Source organism: Anomalospiza imberbis, chromosome W, assembly GCF_031753505.1.
Source record: "Anomalospiza imberbis isolate Cuckoo-Finch-1a 21T00152 chromosome W, ASM3175350v1, whole genome shotgun sequence".
In the NCBI taxonomy this organism is placed as follows: domain Eukaryota; kingdom Metazoa; phylum Chordata; class Aves; order Passeriformes; family Viduidae; genus Anomalospiza; species Anomalospiza imberbis.
The window spans coordinates 731739-746729 of NC_089720.1; the positions used below are offsets into that span (position 1 = coordinate 731739).

Sequence of the window (14991 nt, forward strand, 5' to 3'; positions counted from 1 at the left end):
TTGCTGTGGTTCTCAACAGTTTTAGTACAAAGATTAGTTAACCTTTACAAAAAACCCAAACTATAAACCCACAACACAATCACAGACCATCTTTGGTAGTGATGCTATAATTGCTTTAATTTATAACAACAAAACAAATAGACTAAGCTTAAAGAGATTCAGCAGATTACTTTCTGCTATCACATGGATTGTTGGTGTACCACTGCCAGTCACATACATTTGCATTTAAATTCAATTTATCTGTTTATTTAACTGTTTTATTTTGGGTTTAAAATAGGTCTTCAGTTTATTTAGTCTGAAAATGCAGACTATTTCAAACTATTTCCTTTTTATTTTGATCATAATTCAAGCCAAGGATATTCTATTTAGTATTGATCTCTCAATTATTCAGTTCCAATTAAGAAACAAACAGAAAGACAATCAATTCACTTACCTGTAAAACCCAGGATGCACATTTGATAGAGAACTCAGTCTTTCTTAACATAATTTAATAAGAACAAATAAATTGACAGAACACTATACAATTATTGCATGCATATTAGAGATATAAAATCACTTAACTTTTTTTTTTTAAAGGTATTACCTGTAAGGCTTCCTGTTTATTATAGAATTCATTATCATCTGGTGGTTTAATGAGGTAGCAATGGTTACAGCACTTCTTGAGTTCCATCATAATGTTCAAAAAGCCCGAGGTACTGCCTTTTGAACCTTTACTCAGGGCTTTATAATTCCTGGTTAAAATCCACCTATGATACAGAATGTGCACAATGGAAGTAATTTCTAAAAATTTGTGGAAATATGAAGGATGTAAGCTCTCAAAATATCAGTTAAAACTACATTATGAAAATTATTACACTTCAGTAATTTTTATATAGAGATGTCATTAAAATAGCAGGAATTAAAAGTGTCATTACTTACTTGTAATATTGCTTCTGCAATGCACTCATTTCCATCCTCAAAATTTGTTCAACCTTAGCAGGTAAAGACTTTTCCACATCTTTTTTAACTCTTCTGAGTAAAAATGGTTCAAGTTCTTTGTGAAGACTTGCATAACCAAACTCTCTCCCTTTGCCATGTTCCTCTTCAAAATCTTCCCAGGAAGAAAACCTTCAACACAGAAAGAATAAAGGTAAAATAATGACGTACCATGAACACAGACACACAAAGACCATAAATATACCATGTGCACAAACACAAATAGACTTCTTCACTACTCCCCTCTGTTTTATTAAATAAGTTTCTGAATTTGCATCTCACAAGAAATTCCAAATATTTTGTCTGCAAATAGGAGAATGGAAATTAACAAACTTTTGCAGAATGAAAATTCAAAACAACGTCCTGAATTTTAATTTCTTCAGTGAAAACACAACATTTTACTTTTCTGCATGGAAACACAGGTAGAAGGATATAGAAATTCAATTATATTTCTCAAGAGCAGCATGAAAATTAGTTGTATAGCTGGAGGAAGTGCAAGAGAATAGACCACATACCTTTTGCAGCTTGTATGGACTAGCTGAAATGTGATTATCCTCTGGTATGTGCTAACAGATTAAGAGAATGCACTTTGTGATCAAATGAAGAATAGGTGCCAGACAACAAACTTAGTGGCTTTGTTTGTAAGGTTCTGAAGAAGTCAATGCAATGCATAGCAACAAAATTAATTGGAGTTACAATGTTTTGTATTTACAAGATATTTGAAAGGAAGATGTGCTCTTATTTATTCTAAATATAAACAGAGGTCAGTATAGAATAATGTCAACCTATTCTATGCAAATCGTAAGGGGAAATTGGCTGCCTGAATCATAGAATCATGGAATGTCTTGAGTTGGAAGAGACCCACAAAGATAATCAAAGTCCAACTCCTGGCCTTGCACAGGACTACCCCATGAATCACACCACATGCCTGAATAAATTACTGGATATTGGGCATTGAGGTTTTCATTCATGGTGCTAACACAGAAAAGATGATATCCTCAGCTCCATTCTATTTCCCTACAGCAAATCCATATTATTTTCCTTTTAAATTAAGATGAAACATGTTTTCAAGGTTTTGAGCCATACATCAATCCATCCTTTTTCTGAACTGCCAAAACAGAAAAAGTGACAGGTGCTACCAAAACAATTTATCCAGAGCAGCATGAAAAATATGTGCATCTATTTTATAAAAAATATTAATCTATTTCACAATGCAATTCTTTATTGATTCTCCAATCACTACAATACTCCCCACCCCCCCCAACACCAACAAACCCCCCCCATCACATTCCTTACTTTTCTGGCATGATGAAGTGCAGCAAAGACCAAAGCTCTTTAAGGGAGTTTTGCAGAGGGGTTCCCGTAATAAGAAGACGATGATTAGACTTAAAGTCTATTAAAGTCTTGTACAGAAGTGAATCATCATTTTTTAAACGATGAGCTTCATCAACTCCTATAAATACCCAATTCAGACCACCAAGGAATGACTGCAAGAAATTGGGGAGAGGGAAAGACATTATGCAAGTCAATATATTATGCAATGTCTGACATTTTACATGAGGTTATATATACACCATCACTCCTTTTATTTTAATAAAAAAGGACACCTATATGTTTTTGATACTAATTAGGGGTTTTATGTTTGCTAGATTCAACAAAAGGCTGTGCAGGCATCCCAAGATTAAAAGAAAGTATAAACCAAGTTTATACTTAGGGTGAGGAAGAAGACAAAAAGCTGATCTTTACATTTTCAATTGACAAAAAATCCCAACATAAATCCACTATTGACTCTTCTTTTCAGCATGTACAAAGAAATTAAATAGAAAGTCAGCAAGCAAAACTTTTTTATTATAATTATCATATGCTGTTAAGATTAACAATAACTTTATATGCTACCATAAGGAAGAGAGTAGTAATATAAATATATGTAATACTGCACACACAAATACAAAGAAAAAACATGAGATTTCAGAGTTGTGAATCACAGGTGTTTGGAGCTATGGACTGGTTTGTTTTTTCAGTTCCTGGATGACTAACAGGAAAGTAGAGATTTTGAGATGCAAAGAAATTACTACAGCAATGTTGTTGCCAGATGAAGAATTGCTTGCAGCTGGTGGGTTAATACAATGCTTACCCTTCAAAAAACATTGGCCTATGGAACCACACAATGCTTATTCTGTAGGAAGAAGAGCTGGAAAGCAACCAGCCCAGTTGTGCCAACTTTTACTAGTTCACCAGGTGGTCAGGTATGACAAAGAGCCCCAGAACAGAACACATGCATAAAGTGGAGGGAACATATGTTAATGACTTCAGGGAAATGATTATCGTATGTATGTTTCTTCTGGGAAAACCTATGAATATGTATGTAAAATATAGCATATAAACAGAAAGTTTACTGTACTTAGCATGTATTTCAGAGGAGCTATCCCCTCATGCATTCAGCCAAATAAAGAATGTCTGCTTCTTCATGCTACATTGGTGTTATGGAATTTTATTTTTACAGATTTTAGTAACAATGTAAAGCACAAGCAAACTGAAGAAAAATAAGTTTTACCCACTTGATGTGTGGGTTAAGGGAGGGGGCAGAAAGTCTAACCACACATACATAAAATCTAAAAGTGCTTAAAGAAAACAACCTTCATATTTCCAAGAGTAAAGTTGTCATACTCCCCCATTCATTTAACAGCCCAGAACCTAAATATGTGCCAACTCTAAAGGAATTTTACATTGTACAAATTATTTGGATATCCCTGAAGAAGTAAGGGTCATTACCTTATCCTTCAGCAAAATTTCATAAGTTGTTAGAAGTATATTAAATTTTAATCGCTTGGTCTGTGGATGCATCCATTCATGAGTTCTTATCTACAAGAAGAATCAAGCAAACTATAAGCTAGAGAAAAATGGTCTTATTGATCAGGATGACTTCAGGTACTATAGCAATATAGATGTTAAGTGACATACAAGAATCTGATCATGAACAAAGAACATAACGTGAAGCTTTTTTTCTTAAAGTTATTAAACAGTGGTGGTTGGTGGTGGGGTGTTTGTTAGCTTTTGTTTGGTTGGGGTTTTTTGTGGATTTCTTTGTATGTTTTGGGTTGTTTTGTTTGTTTTTAAATTTTAATGGATAAGGTTCCTTATAGTCTTCCTTTCAGGAAACAAATTAGGATTATGTCTGTTTGGCTTAAATATTTATTTTATGCACCTAAATAATCGCATGACAAAAGACAATTTATTTTCAAATGCAAGGTTGCATTTTTAATCCTTTTTATTATTAAGCAAGAATGAAATTTTTCACATTCATTCATATCAGATCAAAATTTATGCTTTTAATTTGCATTTTAACCACATGCAATGTTTCAAATAACTATTTGCTCATTCAGAATCAAAATATTGGAGATTAGCATAAGATGGGAACATGAAGTGAGTCTTATTTACCTCTAATATTTCCAATGATACAAAGAAATACTCACCATATTTCTGCTAGTTATATCTCCTAAGTAGACCACAGCATTCATCTGAGGAGCCCAAGTTTGAATCTCTCTTTGCCAAGATGTCAAGGTAGAAAGTGGCACGACTAGCAAGAAAGGCCCATACAGTTGATGTTCGTGAAACAGGTAGTTCAGAAAAGAAATTGTTTGTATTGTTTTACCCAGACCCATTTCATCTGCAAGAATACAACTATTCCCTCTAAAAACAAACAAACAAACAAACAAAATTTATAAATGCTTTCAAGTTAAAAACAGCAAGACTAATTTAAGACTACTTACTTGCACCATGAGTGGGCAAGCCAGTTCAGTCCATTTAACTGATAATCTCGTAACTCTAAACCTTCATGTCCTCCAATATAAGATGGTTGCTTCTTTAGTGCAACAAACCTTGGCCTCTGTTTTAGAATCTGTCAAAAGCAAATTGAGCATCAGTCCTACTACTAAGTGAAGTTACCAATATATCTTCTTATAGAAACAAAGTAGCTGTACAATTCCATTTGGTCACCAAGTCTAGTCTTTATTCATGACAAACATCTAAGCCATATAACAATATCCACCCATTTGCAAGCTAAAATTAGTTTGCTGATCTAAATTCCACAACAGAAATGACAAGAACTCATTCACAAAGGTTACTTTTAAAACAAATTAAAGTAATAAACAATTTCATCTTTGTATGGCAATAAAATAAGTAGGAGCAAATATAGAATCATAGAATGGGTTGGGTTGGAAGGGACCTTAAAGAACATCTAGTTCCAACTCCCCTGCCATGGGCATGGACACCAAAGTCTATTCTTAGTAGTAATACTTCCTACATATATAAATATAGCTATCACTATTACTGTTATGGACAGCATTCAAAAATATTTTATAATATGCATTTTTGAATGCATAAAATAGATCAGCTTTAAAAAAAATTATTGCAACTGTATAAATCCATTGAAATTACACACTCACCTTGCAGTCCTTAAATGGAGTAGTCTTGGATTGGTTTCTGTTAAAATACTCATCAATACACGTCTGAAATTTTTTGGCAATGAGAGCACCGTCTTCCCAGCTACATTCTGAGTAAGGCAGACCTTGCCATTTGCAATAGTAATCTGGATAACCAGCTGCTGATTTCTGATTTGAATGAGCTGCAGAAACGCATCAGAGATACCAGATCAGTATTTTCTTTCTGTATTTTAAGAAAGCACTCATTTTAGGTGATAAGACAACATGAACTAGTTTCACAGCAAAGACAGTATGATAACTTTTCTCCTCATCAAAGATTTGGTTTTGCCTTAAGCTGCTAGGGATATTAATAACCTAAAATTCTTAACTATAAATTCAACATGCAAGCAATAAACATGTAATATTCTCAAGACTGTTTTCTATCTGGAAGGTTGTCACTTACCAATTATTCTCTCCACTATTTGATACTGTTTATGTAGATCATCTGTAAGTTCCTGCTGGCAGTTATAATATTCCACATCTTCTGGAGAAGCATTTTTCAGCCTGAAATGGGAATTCATTTGCAGCACTTACTATATCGTGCAGTTCTAAAATTAAGAAAATCTGGCAATTTTATAGCTCTGAATGTAAGCACCATAGGAATGCTGCTTAGAGAGCTTCTTTGGAGAAGCTACAACTCTGGAATTCCTGCTATAAAAGTGTTGAATCTGGCCTAGGTACGTTATCACTGATGACTGAGGAAGCTTATAAAGAGAAATTACTATCAGCTACACCTTATACTAGTCATGCTGATAATTTACAATATCTGTTCTCAATACAGTTAATGTACTTCACACGGCATTTTCACAGAAGAGCACAGATGGCTCACTATAAGAATCTATCTTAGGAGTCACTAAAAATTCCACCACTGTTCATAGATTATATTAAACTGTCACGGTTTGACACTGGTGCGATGCCAGCGCCCCCATGAAAATGTATTTTTCTAAATAATTGCTGTGAGATGTGATCAGGAACAGAGCAGAGCAGGCCTAAGCTTAATAACAAAGAAAAGAACTTTATTAATCTACTACTTCTATAAAACTACAAACACTAAATCCTGGATGAAGACTTTCCAAAACACCCCTCCTCATCTCACCTAACTTCCAAACAAACCCAACAGTGAGACACCACCCAGGATCCTGATCAAGTTGCCACACTTCAGATATTCAAATACTCAGTCCTTCAAGACAGACAGGAGTCTCTCTTGTGCCACAGACCCCCCAGGAAACACAATTGCCACCCTTGTGTTTCCATGACACACATGGCAACCACCCGGAGAAAATCTGCCATGGTGACACTCTCCATGTCACAGTGCTCTCACCACTGTGCATGGACAGACTGCTCATAGGGCTCCTTTAAGGATGCTTTGCCATGGACCAAAAGAGACAACAGTTCAGTTTCTCATTTTGGGACTACAGTCCCCCCCATTTTCCCCTGGGGCTGAGGGTCCAAGAACAGAGGTCTTCTTCTCCTCTTCTTCTTCCTCGAAGACAGAGGGCTTCTCCATACCTTCTTCAACTCTCCTCTGTTCTCTCCATTCCTCTGTTGGTAATCACTGAAATAGGTCTCTTGGCTCACCAACGCATCCCCCTAAGTGCAGCTTCTGTCAGGAGAATTTGGTTCAGTCTATGGCTAACAAGAAAAGTCCAGCCACAAGCCACTCCATCATCTCCTTCCAACTCACGAATTTCTTCTTGTGTCATCTCGGATCCCAGACTGTCTCTCTTCTACTTCAAATCAAGGAGGAGTAATATTTTACAAAGCCTTCATTTCCCAGGAAAGGGTTAAAAGTTCAGACTCCCTGGACGGCTGAAATCTCTGCCCAGCAGCCGATTCCCAAGGCCAAGGCTGGGCTCCTTCCCCCCCCCCCCCCATTCTTCTCCGGCAAAGTTACAGGTGCCGTCCGGACTCTCTGTCTCATCCCTCTGGGGGGGGACAACAAAGACATCTCCGCTTCTCTCCACCCTTCCGTCCACAGGAGCTGGCTCGGTTCCAGTCCTTCTACCCCTCAGCTCACCTCGACCAGGCCTCATGGCTTCCCCTCCCCCACCCAGACCCATGGCTGGGCAGGGGAGGTCTGCACAGAACCCTGACCGGAACCAAAGAGAGCGAGCTCTTGGGAGTTCTTGCTTTTAACCCCCTGTGTTCTCAGAGGTGTAGCCACACCTTTAGTGGCCACTTTAGGTGCCAATATCCAAACTTGACTACTGATTGGTTTGACCCAACTTCCTGAAATAATTCACTTCCATGTCAAACCACGACAGAAAAATACTAATAAACTGGAATAACATAACATAGCACTAAAATGTAAGGAATTTTAAAATTTCTTGGTTCTGAGGCTTTGACAGAAGTTTGAGCAAGAAAACTACATGCTGTAATGTTTTGAGTGCTTTATCCATTTCTGGTATTTTTTAATCTCTGCAGCAATTCCCAAAGAACTCTGATCAAAATACAATCAATGACAAAATTAGTAAAAGTTAAGATTTAAAACAAAACCAGAAAACCCACCACTCATCTTGTTAAAACTTTGTTTATAACACACATATTAAAATCTAGGTGCAGAAGCTGCTTCCTTAAAGCCCTGATTTTACAAGACTGTGTGAGTATTGTCTTGTGCTCAAGTAAAGTTGGTGTGCTCAGAATCTTACAGGATCATAAGGTGTTAGGAAAGCTTCAACTTTAGAGCTTTTGTCTTCCTGTTTTACAGGCACTTAAAAACATCTATATTGTTACAAAAATATGCAACATGGAAATCGTAATAAAAATACTCACCAGCGTTTTGTTTCCTGATCCTTTTTCTTGTAGTTGTCCAGTTTCTTCATTCCTTTAACATTTTGTTGCTTCAGTGTTTCCTCAGTTTCCCATGTATTATGGATGTGTGACCAGCCTTTCCATTTAATAAGATACTGTATTTCTCCTGGCTCCTTTGCCTTTTCAAACCCAGTATTTGGGTCACCATCTGCCTCAACTGCATAGATGGTGGTTGCAGCACCCGTGGCTAATAAAGAAACCACACCATAAGGCTTGATGCACTGTCATAAATTAACCAGTAAAAAAACACACTGCAGAAAGAAATTTGTGATGCTCTTATATGAAGATGTAACTTGATTAATTATATCTACAATGCTTATGTCAGTCTTCTTATTTGAAGAATTATGATGTAGCTATATTAACACATGCACAAGTATACCAACAAGATTCAAAAAAAGCAACCAAAAAACACTGCATCTAACCTATAGTATCTCTTCTCATGAGATTTTTCTTAGCATTCCTAGTCTTTCTAATGATCCTGAGAGATTGTTCCACTAACAATGCTTGCTGTCATCTTTGCTATGTCCTTCTCATCTCTGAGAATATAAGATATTGAGAATTGTGCTTAATCAGCCTTGAGACTTCAATAGCCTACTATTCAATTATTACTATGGATGCCATAAATAGAATTTATGTGGTTGAGGTTGGATGGGACTTCTGGAGGTCATTGGTCCAACCTCTATGCTCAAACAAGGTCACCTAGAACCAGTTGCCCAAGACCATGTCCAGATAGCTTCTGAATATCTCCAAGGAGGGAAACTACACTATCTCTCTGGACAACTCCAACATGCAAACTGGTAATAACAGATGAGTAGAAGGATAAGGTACTCAACAACTTTTTTTCCTCAGTCAATGCAGGAACTGAGGAGGCAAAGTCTCTCCTACTGCAAGTGAAGATCAGGTTTGAGACCACCTGAGGAATCTGAACATAAATAAGATTTTGGGACCTGATGAGATGTACCCCAGAGTCCTGAAGGAATTGGCTGATGTAGTTGCCAAGCCACTCTCCATGATATTCAAAAAATCATGGCAGCCAGGTGAAGTCCCAGGTGACTGGAAAAAGGGAAACATTGCACCCATCTTTAAAAAGGGTAGAAAGGAGGAGCCTGGAAACTACCAACCTGTCAGCCTCACCTCTGTGCCCAGGAAGATCACGGAACAGATCCTCCTAGAAGCTGTGCTAAGGCACATGGAGGACAGGGATGTGATTTGGGACAACCAGTATGGCTTCAGAAAGGGCAAGTCCTGCCTGATCAACCTAGTGGCCTTCTATGATGGAGTGACTCCATCAAGGGACAAGGGAAGGGCTACAGATGTCATTTATCTGGACTTCTGTACAGCCTTTGACAAGGTCCCCCGCAACATCCTTCTCTCTAAATTGGTGGACTATTTCATGGATAAGGAATTGGCTCCATATCCAGATGGAGATCAGTGATGAGTGGTGTCCCTCAGGGGTCCATATTGGGACCAATGTTATTTAATATCTTCATCAATGACATAGATGAAATGATTGAGTGCACCCTCAGCAAGTTTGCAGAAAACACCAAGCTGAGTGGTGCCGTTGACACACCTGAAGGATGGGATGCCATCCAGAGGGGTGCCATCCAAAGGGACCTGGACAAGCTCAAGAAGTGGGCCCATGGGAACCTCATGAGGTTCAACAAGGCCAAGTACAAGGTCTGGTACCTGGGTTGAGGCAATCCTTGGTATCAATACAGGCTGGGGGATGAAGGGATTGAGAGCAGCCCTGTGGAGAAGGACTTGGGAGTACTGGTAGATAAAAGGCTGGACAAGAGCCAGCAATGTGCTACCAGAACCCAAAAAGCCAACCATATCCTGGTCTGCATCAAAAGAAGCGTGGCCAACAGGTCGAGGGATGTGATTCTGCCCCTCTACTCCCCGCTGGTGATACCCCACCTGGAGTATTGCATCCAGTTCTGGAGTCCTCAGAAGAAGAAATACACGGACCTGTTGGAGCATGTCCAGAAGAGAGTCATGAAAATGATCAGAGGGCTTGAGCACCTCTCCTATGACGACAGGCTGAGAGAGTTGGGGTTGTTCAGCATGGATAAGACTTCACCTTATTGTGGTCTTTCAATACTTAAAGGGGACTTATAAAAAAGAATATAGGGACAACCTTTTTAGTAGGGCATTCTGCTTTTAGCTGGGATAGAATTAATTTTCTTTATAGTAGCCAGTATGGGGGTATGTTTTGAATTTGTGATAGAAACGGTGTTGATATATCAGGGAGGTTTTAGTTATTGCTGAGCAGGGCTTACACAGAGTCAAGGCCTTTGCTGCTTCTCATACCACCTCACCAGGGAGTAGGCTGTGGGTACACAAGAAGTTGGGAGAGGTGGTTTGTTTTAGCAAGTAACCATTATGCATGATGGGTCCCTGCTTTCCTGGCTATGGCTGAACATCTGCCTGCCAATGGAAAGTAGTGAATGAATTGTTTGTTTTGCTTTGCTTATGTGTGCAATTTTTGCTTTCCTTATTAAACTGCCTTTATCTCAACCCATGAATTTTCTCACCTTTTTATTTTTTCTGATACTCTCCCCCATTCCACAGGGGAAAATGAGTGAGCAGTTGTGTGGGGCTTAGTTGCATAGGGCCTGTTGCCAGAGGACAAGGGGTAATGGTTTTAAACTAAAAGAAGGGAGATTTAGACTAGATATAAGGAAGAATTTTTTTAATGACAAGGGTGGTGAAACACTGGCACGGGTTGCCCAAAGAAGTGGTAGATGCCCCATCCCTGGAAACATTTAAGGTCAAGTTGAACAGGGCTCTGAGCAATATGATCTAGTTGAAGATATCCCTGCTCATTGCAGGGGGATGGGAGTAGATGAAGTTTGAATGTCTTTTCCAACCCAAACTGTTCTATGATTCTACGACATTTGCTTTCCTCCAGTCCTCAGGTACTTTTCCCAGTTGCCATGATCAAAAATTATTGAGAGTGGCCTTGCAGTTACATCTACCAGCTCCCTCAGTACTCATGGGTACATTCCATCAAGGCCCATTGACTTATGTATGTCCAGTTTGCCTAAGTATTCCCTGGCCTGATCATCTTCCACCAAGGGTACATATTCTTTGCTCCAGATTTCCCTCCCGGATATCGGGGACCAGGGATTCCTGAAGACTGGTCTTGATAGTAAAGACTGAGATGAATAAAGCATTCAGTACCTCAGCCTTTTCCATGTCCTGTGTTATTCTGTCATTCAGTAGTATCCCCATATTTTCCTTAGTCTTCCTTTTGTCACCTATAGAGAGGCCTTTGTTGCTGTCCTTGACAACCCTTGCCAGATTCAATTCCAAGTGGACTTTGGCTTTCCTAACTGTGTCTCTGCATGCTTCGATAGTGTCTTTGTATTCCACCTTCCCTATACCTCCTCTTTGGCTTTGAGTTTTGCCAAGAGCTCCTTGTTTATCTCTGCAGGCCTACTGGCAATTTTGTCTGACTTCCTGCTCTTTGGGATGGGCTGCTCTTGAACTATTTCTCCCTAAACTCGTTTTACTACTCCCCCCCCATCTTCAGAATCTTATGTGGGGTAATTTTTAATTAAATACAGTCAGTATTACAGCTGAAGCACACTAGCAGAAAGAAATAGGCTCATTCCTGTGAGGAGAGCCAAATAAGGAAGTGGACCTAACCAGATGCAGGGGACAGATATAGAAACAGAGCATTTCAATAGTAAAAAGCATGTAAAATATAAGAAGCTTAGTCCAAAAGCGATGACACTGTGCATTAGAGTAAGGGGCTAGAGCAAGAATGCACTGGAAAAAAAAGAAGCAACACACAAGCAGGACACTGAATCTCATCAGATGCTGGAAATATGAAACCCCTACCATCATCCATAAAATTAGTTCTAGAAATGCACATGTAAGCATACCACTGAAATTTTATATTCCACCATCCATTGCACTGTATTGGGACTATTTGAAAATAAATAACTGAAATCGCGATCTCAGTGGTTCAGCCTTCCTAACATCATCCTTCATCATTCAGCCTACAGGTTAGCTCTCTCATTCCATGTTCTCTTCACCCTCCTATATAGAGTTTATACCTATCAAATATCAATAAACTGTACAAATAGTGATATAACAGTATGCTATGCATTTAAGCAATATTCCACTTCATTTTTTCTCTTTCACAGAACCACAGAATATGCTGAGTTGGAAGGGACCCACAAGAATCATCGAGTCTAACTCCTGGCCCATCCCCAAGAGTCACACCATGTGCCTGAGAGTATTGTCCAACAACTTCTTGAGCTCTGTCCAGCTTAGTTCTGTGACCACTTCTCTAGTTACTTAAGTTTTGCTATGTTTTATTTTATAAGGCTTACAAAAGAAACATCCTTATGAGTATGAAAAACAAAATAAGATTACTTTCTGGTACTTTAAAACTTCTTTACAAACATCACAGGTTACCTACAGCTGAGAATAATTGCTGTTGACATTGCACCACAATGCAGTGCAGCATCTTAAGAAAACTGATAACAAAATTACCTCCTTTTCGGCCAATTCGACTATCCATAAACTTCTCTATAGTTTCAAATTCATCTTCTTCAGGCTGTGGGACATCTTCTCCACAAACTTCCAACAAGTCATCAGAATCTGTCTTGGTTTCTTCAGCTTCTTTGTAGCTAACATTGACTGTTGCCTGGCGACGAGATCCTCTCTTGTCATAGTCATCATTATCTGACAAATCAAGCTGCCTCTTCTTCTGTCCTGCAATCTTTTTGCCACTTTTTGGCTCAATTCTTGAAGGCAATAAGATACAACACAACAGTGGAGTTTCAACATGGACAACTATAAGCCTTCTATATTTGTTTCTGAATACATGTTTTTCATGACTATTCAGTTACATCAATTTCAGTAGGAGCAGATAGAAAAGAGGTATTCAACACAAACCACTGGTATGATAACATCTTTTGTAGATTAAAAAAAAGTCTTCAAGTTCTGTAATAAATATTAATGTTTTCATTTGCCTGTATAGTAGTACAGTACTTGATTACAAATTAGAAATAGTACCAGAGTAGCTAAAATGCAAGACCTTCTTACCTGCTTGGAGGTTTCCGGCTTTTGACTTTGTTTTCTGGCTCATAGTCAGATTCACTATCTTCACAACTGCTTTTCTCTCTATCTTCCTCTGATTCAGAATCAGAACTAGTTCCTGATACTGACCCTGACCCAGACATTTGCCAGTCTTCACTGTACATATTGAGAAACAAAATAGTAACTCACATTAGTTTTCAGGGGGGTTTGTTTTGTTTTTAAATTAAGCATTCACCATAGGCTTGCTGCTTTAATTTCAACATTCTTTACAGAAATAAAAATGTTATAATAGTCATTTCAGCTGGAATGACAGAAAATTATACTGGATGGATAACAGGTAAAAATACTCAGTAGCTTCAAAAGGAATTGAATTCTGTTATCAAGAGACAGATGTAAAGAACAAAATAAACCAAAAATATGGATTTCTGTATAAAATACAGCTTTAATAATTGAGTTATTTTGACATTAATAAACCTGACACCCTTAATGACTTTAGTTGGAAAGATACATATTTACTGGAACTTACCTGTGCTCGTCATAAAAACCATAACATTATATTTTGTCGAATCCAAAATTCTCTAATAGCTATATCCCCTGTGCTTCATGAATTATTAGCAACTTCATCACAGGAACAAAAAATAATACAGACTGAGAAACACACAGAAAGACTTCAACCATGGCAATCAGAGGCACTGGCTCCCAAAAGCCCCATCTGAGCTTCCAATTCAGTGCTTAACACTAATGCAAAGTATTATGAGTAAGCCACTTGTAACTCCCAGTGGCCGTATCTCTGTTCTCCTGCTTAGCTGAGATATTCTACTTTGCAAGAGGAAAGATGTACCCACTGATCAACAGTATCTTAACTCAGACTCTGTTTGTACAGAGAAATTTAATCTTAATTGCTTGGGTGCAGGTGGAAGAAAAGTCTGGCATGCATTTTTGAAAGGTTGCTAAATCTTTATACTACTATCTATTACCAGTCTTAGGGGGTCTTTGACCAAGATGATCAAATAGTACTAATGTCCTTCAAAAGTAAAATATTACTCAAAGACCTTTTCATTCTATTTCAGATGAGGAAACCTAAGAATCAGGGCTTTGACACTTCTTTCAATTAAATATGCAGTGGTCCTCAAATTACATTTTCATTGTGGTCAATACATCTATGTGTCTTGGAAATGCTACAGAAACATCTGTCTCCTTAAAAGATTTTTTTTCTGTAAGCTGTAAATTAAAAAAACCACCTAAACAACAACCTATCCCTCCAATAAAAACAGGAAAAAACCCAACCCAAACCATCCAACTCCCCCACACCTATGCAAATACACAACTTGCATTTATTTGGAGATAGAGACAACATATAGAACACCACACTCTGTACGGCTTGCAGCCTGTACTAAGTTTATATATAGAAATCAGCTCTGCATGTCAGATAACAGCTGCAAACGTACTTGTTCAAAATAGGTATACATCAAAACTGAAGCACTGGATATATGGAGTTATTTGGTTACTAGTTTCTAAACTATCTTTCCTGTAACTGATTATGTTATTAGGTTTAATCACATTCTTAAGTAACAAAAGACAGAATGACAATTCACTCGAGAAGTACTATTTTGCATAACAGGCTCTTTTTGCCCCCTCCCCCCTTTCTTGAAGATATTATATTAACAAC

The 14991-nt window shown here is 38.0% G+C and overlaps 1 protein-coding gene across 9 annotated transcripts in view; it reads right to left on the reverse strand.

Annotated features, from left to right (window-relative positions):
• The window catches only part of LOC137464305 (chromodomain-helicase-DNA-binding protein 1-like), a 105440-nt gene that overhangs the window by 31176 nt on the left and 59273 nt on the right, over window positions 1-14991 (reverse strand). For all 9 annotated transcript variants that reach the window (XM_068175591.1, XM_068175589.1, XM_068175590.1 and 6 more), the window contains 11 exons: window positions 13329-13478; window positions 12774-13027; window positions 8229-8454; window positions 5860-5960; window positions 5421-5599; window positions 4746-4873; window positions 4449-4665; window positions 3748-3837; window positions 2272-2462; window positions 919-1107; window positions 584-746 (listed from right to left, as the gene is read on the reverse strand). In XM_068175591.1, the coding sequence (XP_068031692.1) occupies window positions 584-746; window positions 919-1107; window positions 2272-2462; window positions 3748-3837; window positions 4449-4665; window positions 4746-4873; window positions 5421-5599; window positions 5860-5960; window positions 8229-8454; window positions 12774-13027; window positions 13329-13478 (1888 nt within the window). The remainder of the gene's footprint in view (window positions 1-583; window positions 747-918; window positions 1108-2271; window positions 2463-3747; window positions 3838-4448; window positions 4666-4745; window positions 4874-5420; window positions 5600-5859; window positions 5961-8228; window positions 8455-12773; window positions 13028-13328; window positions 13479-14991) is intronic.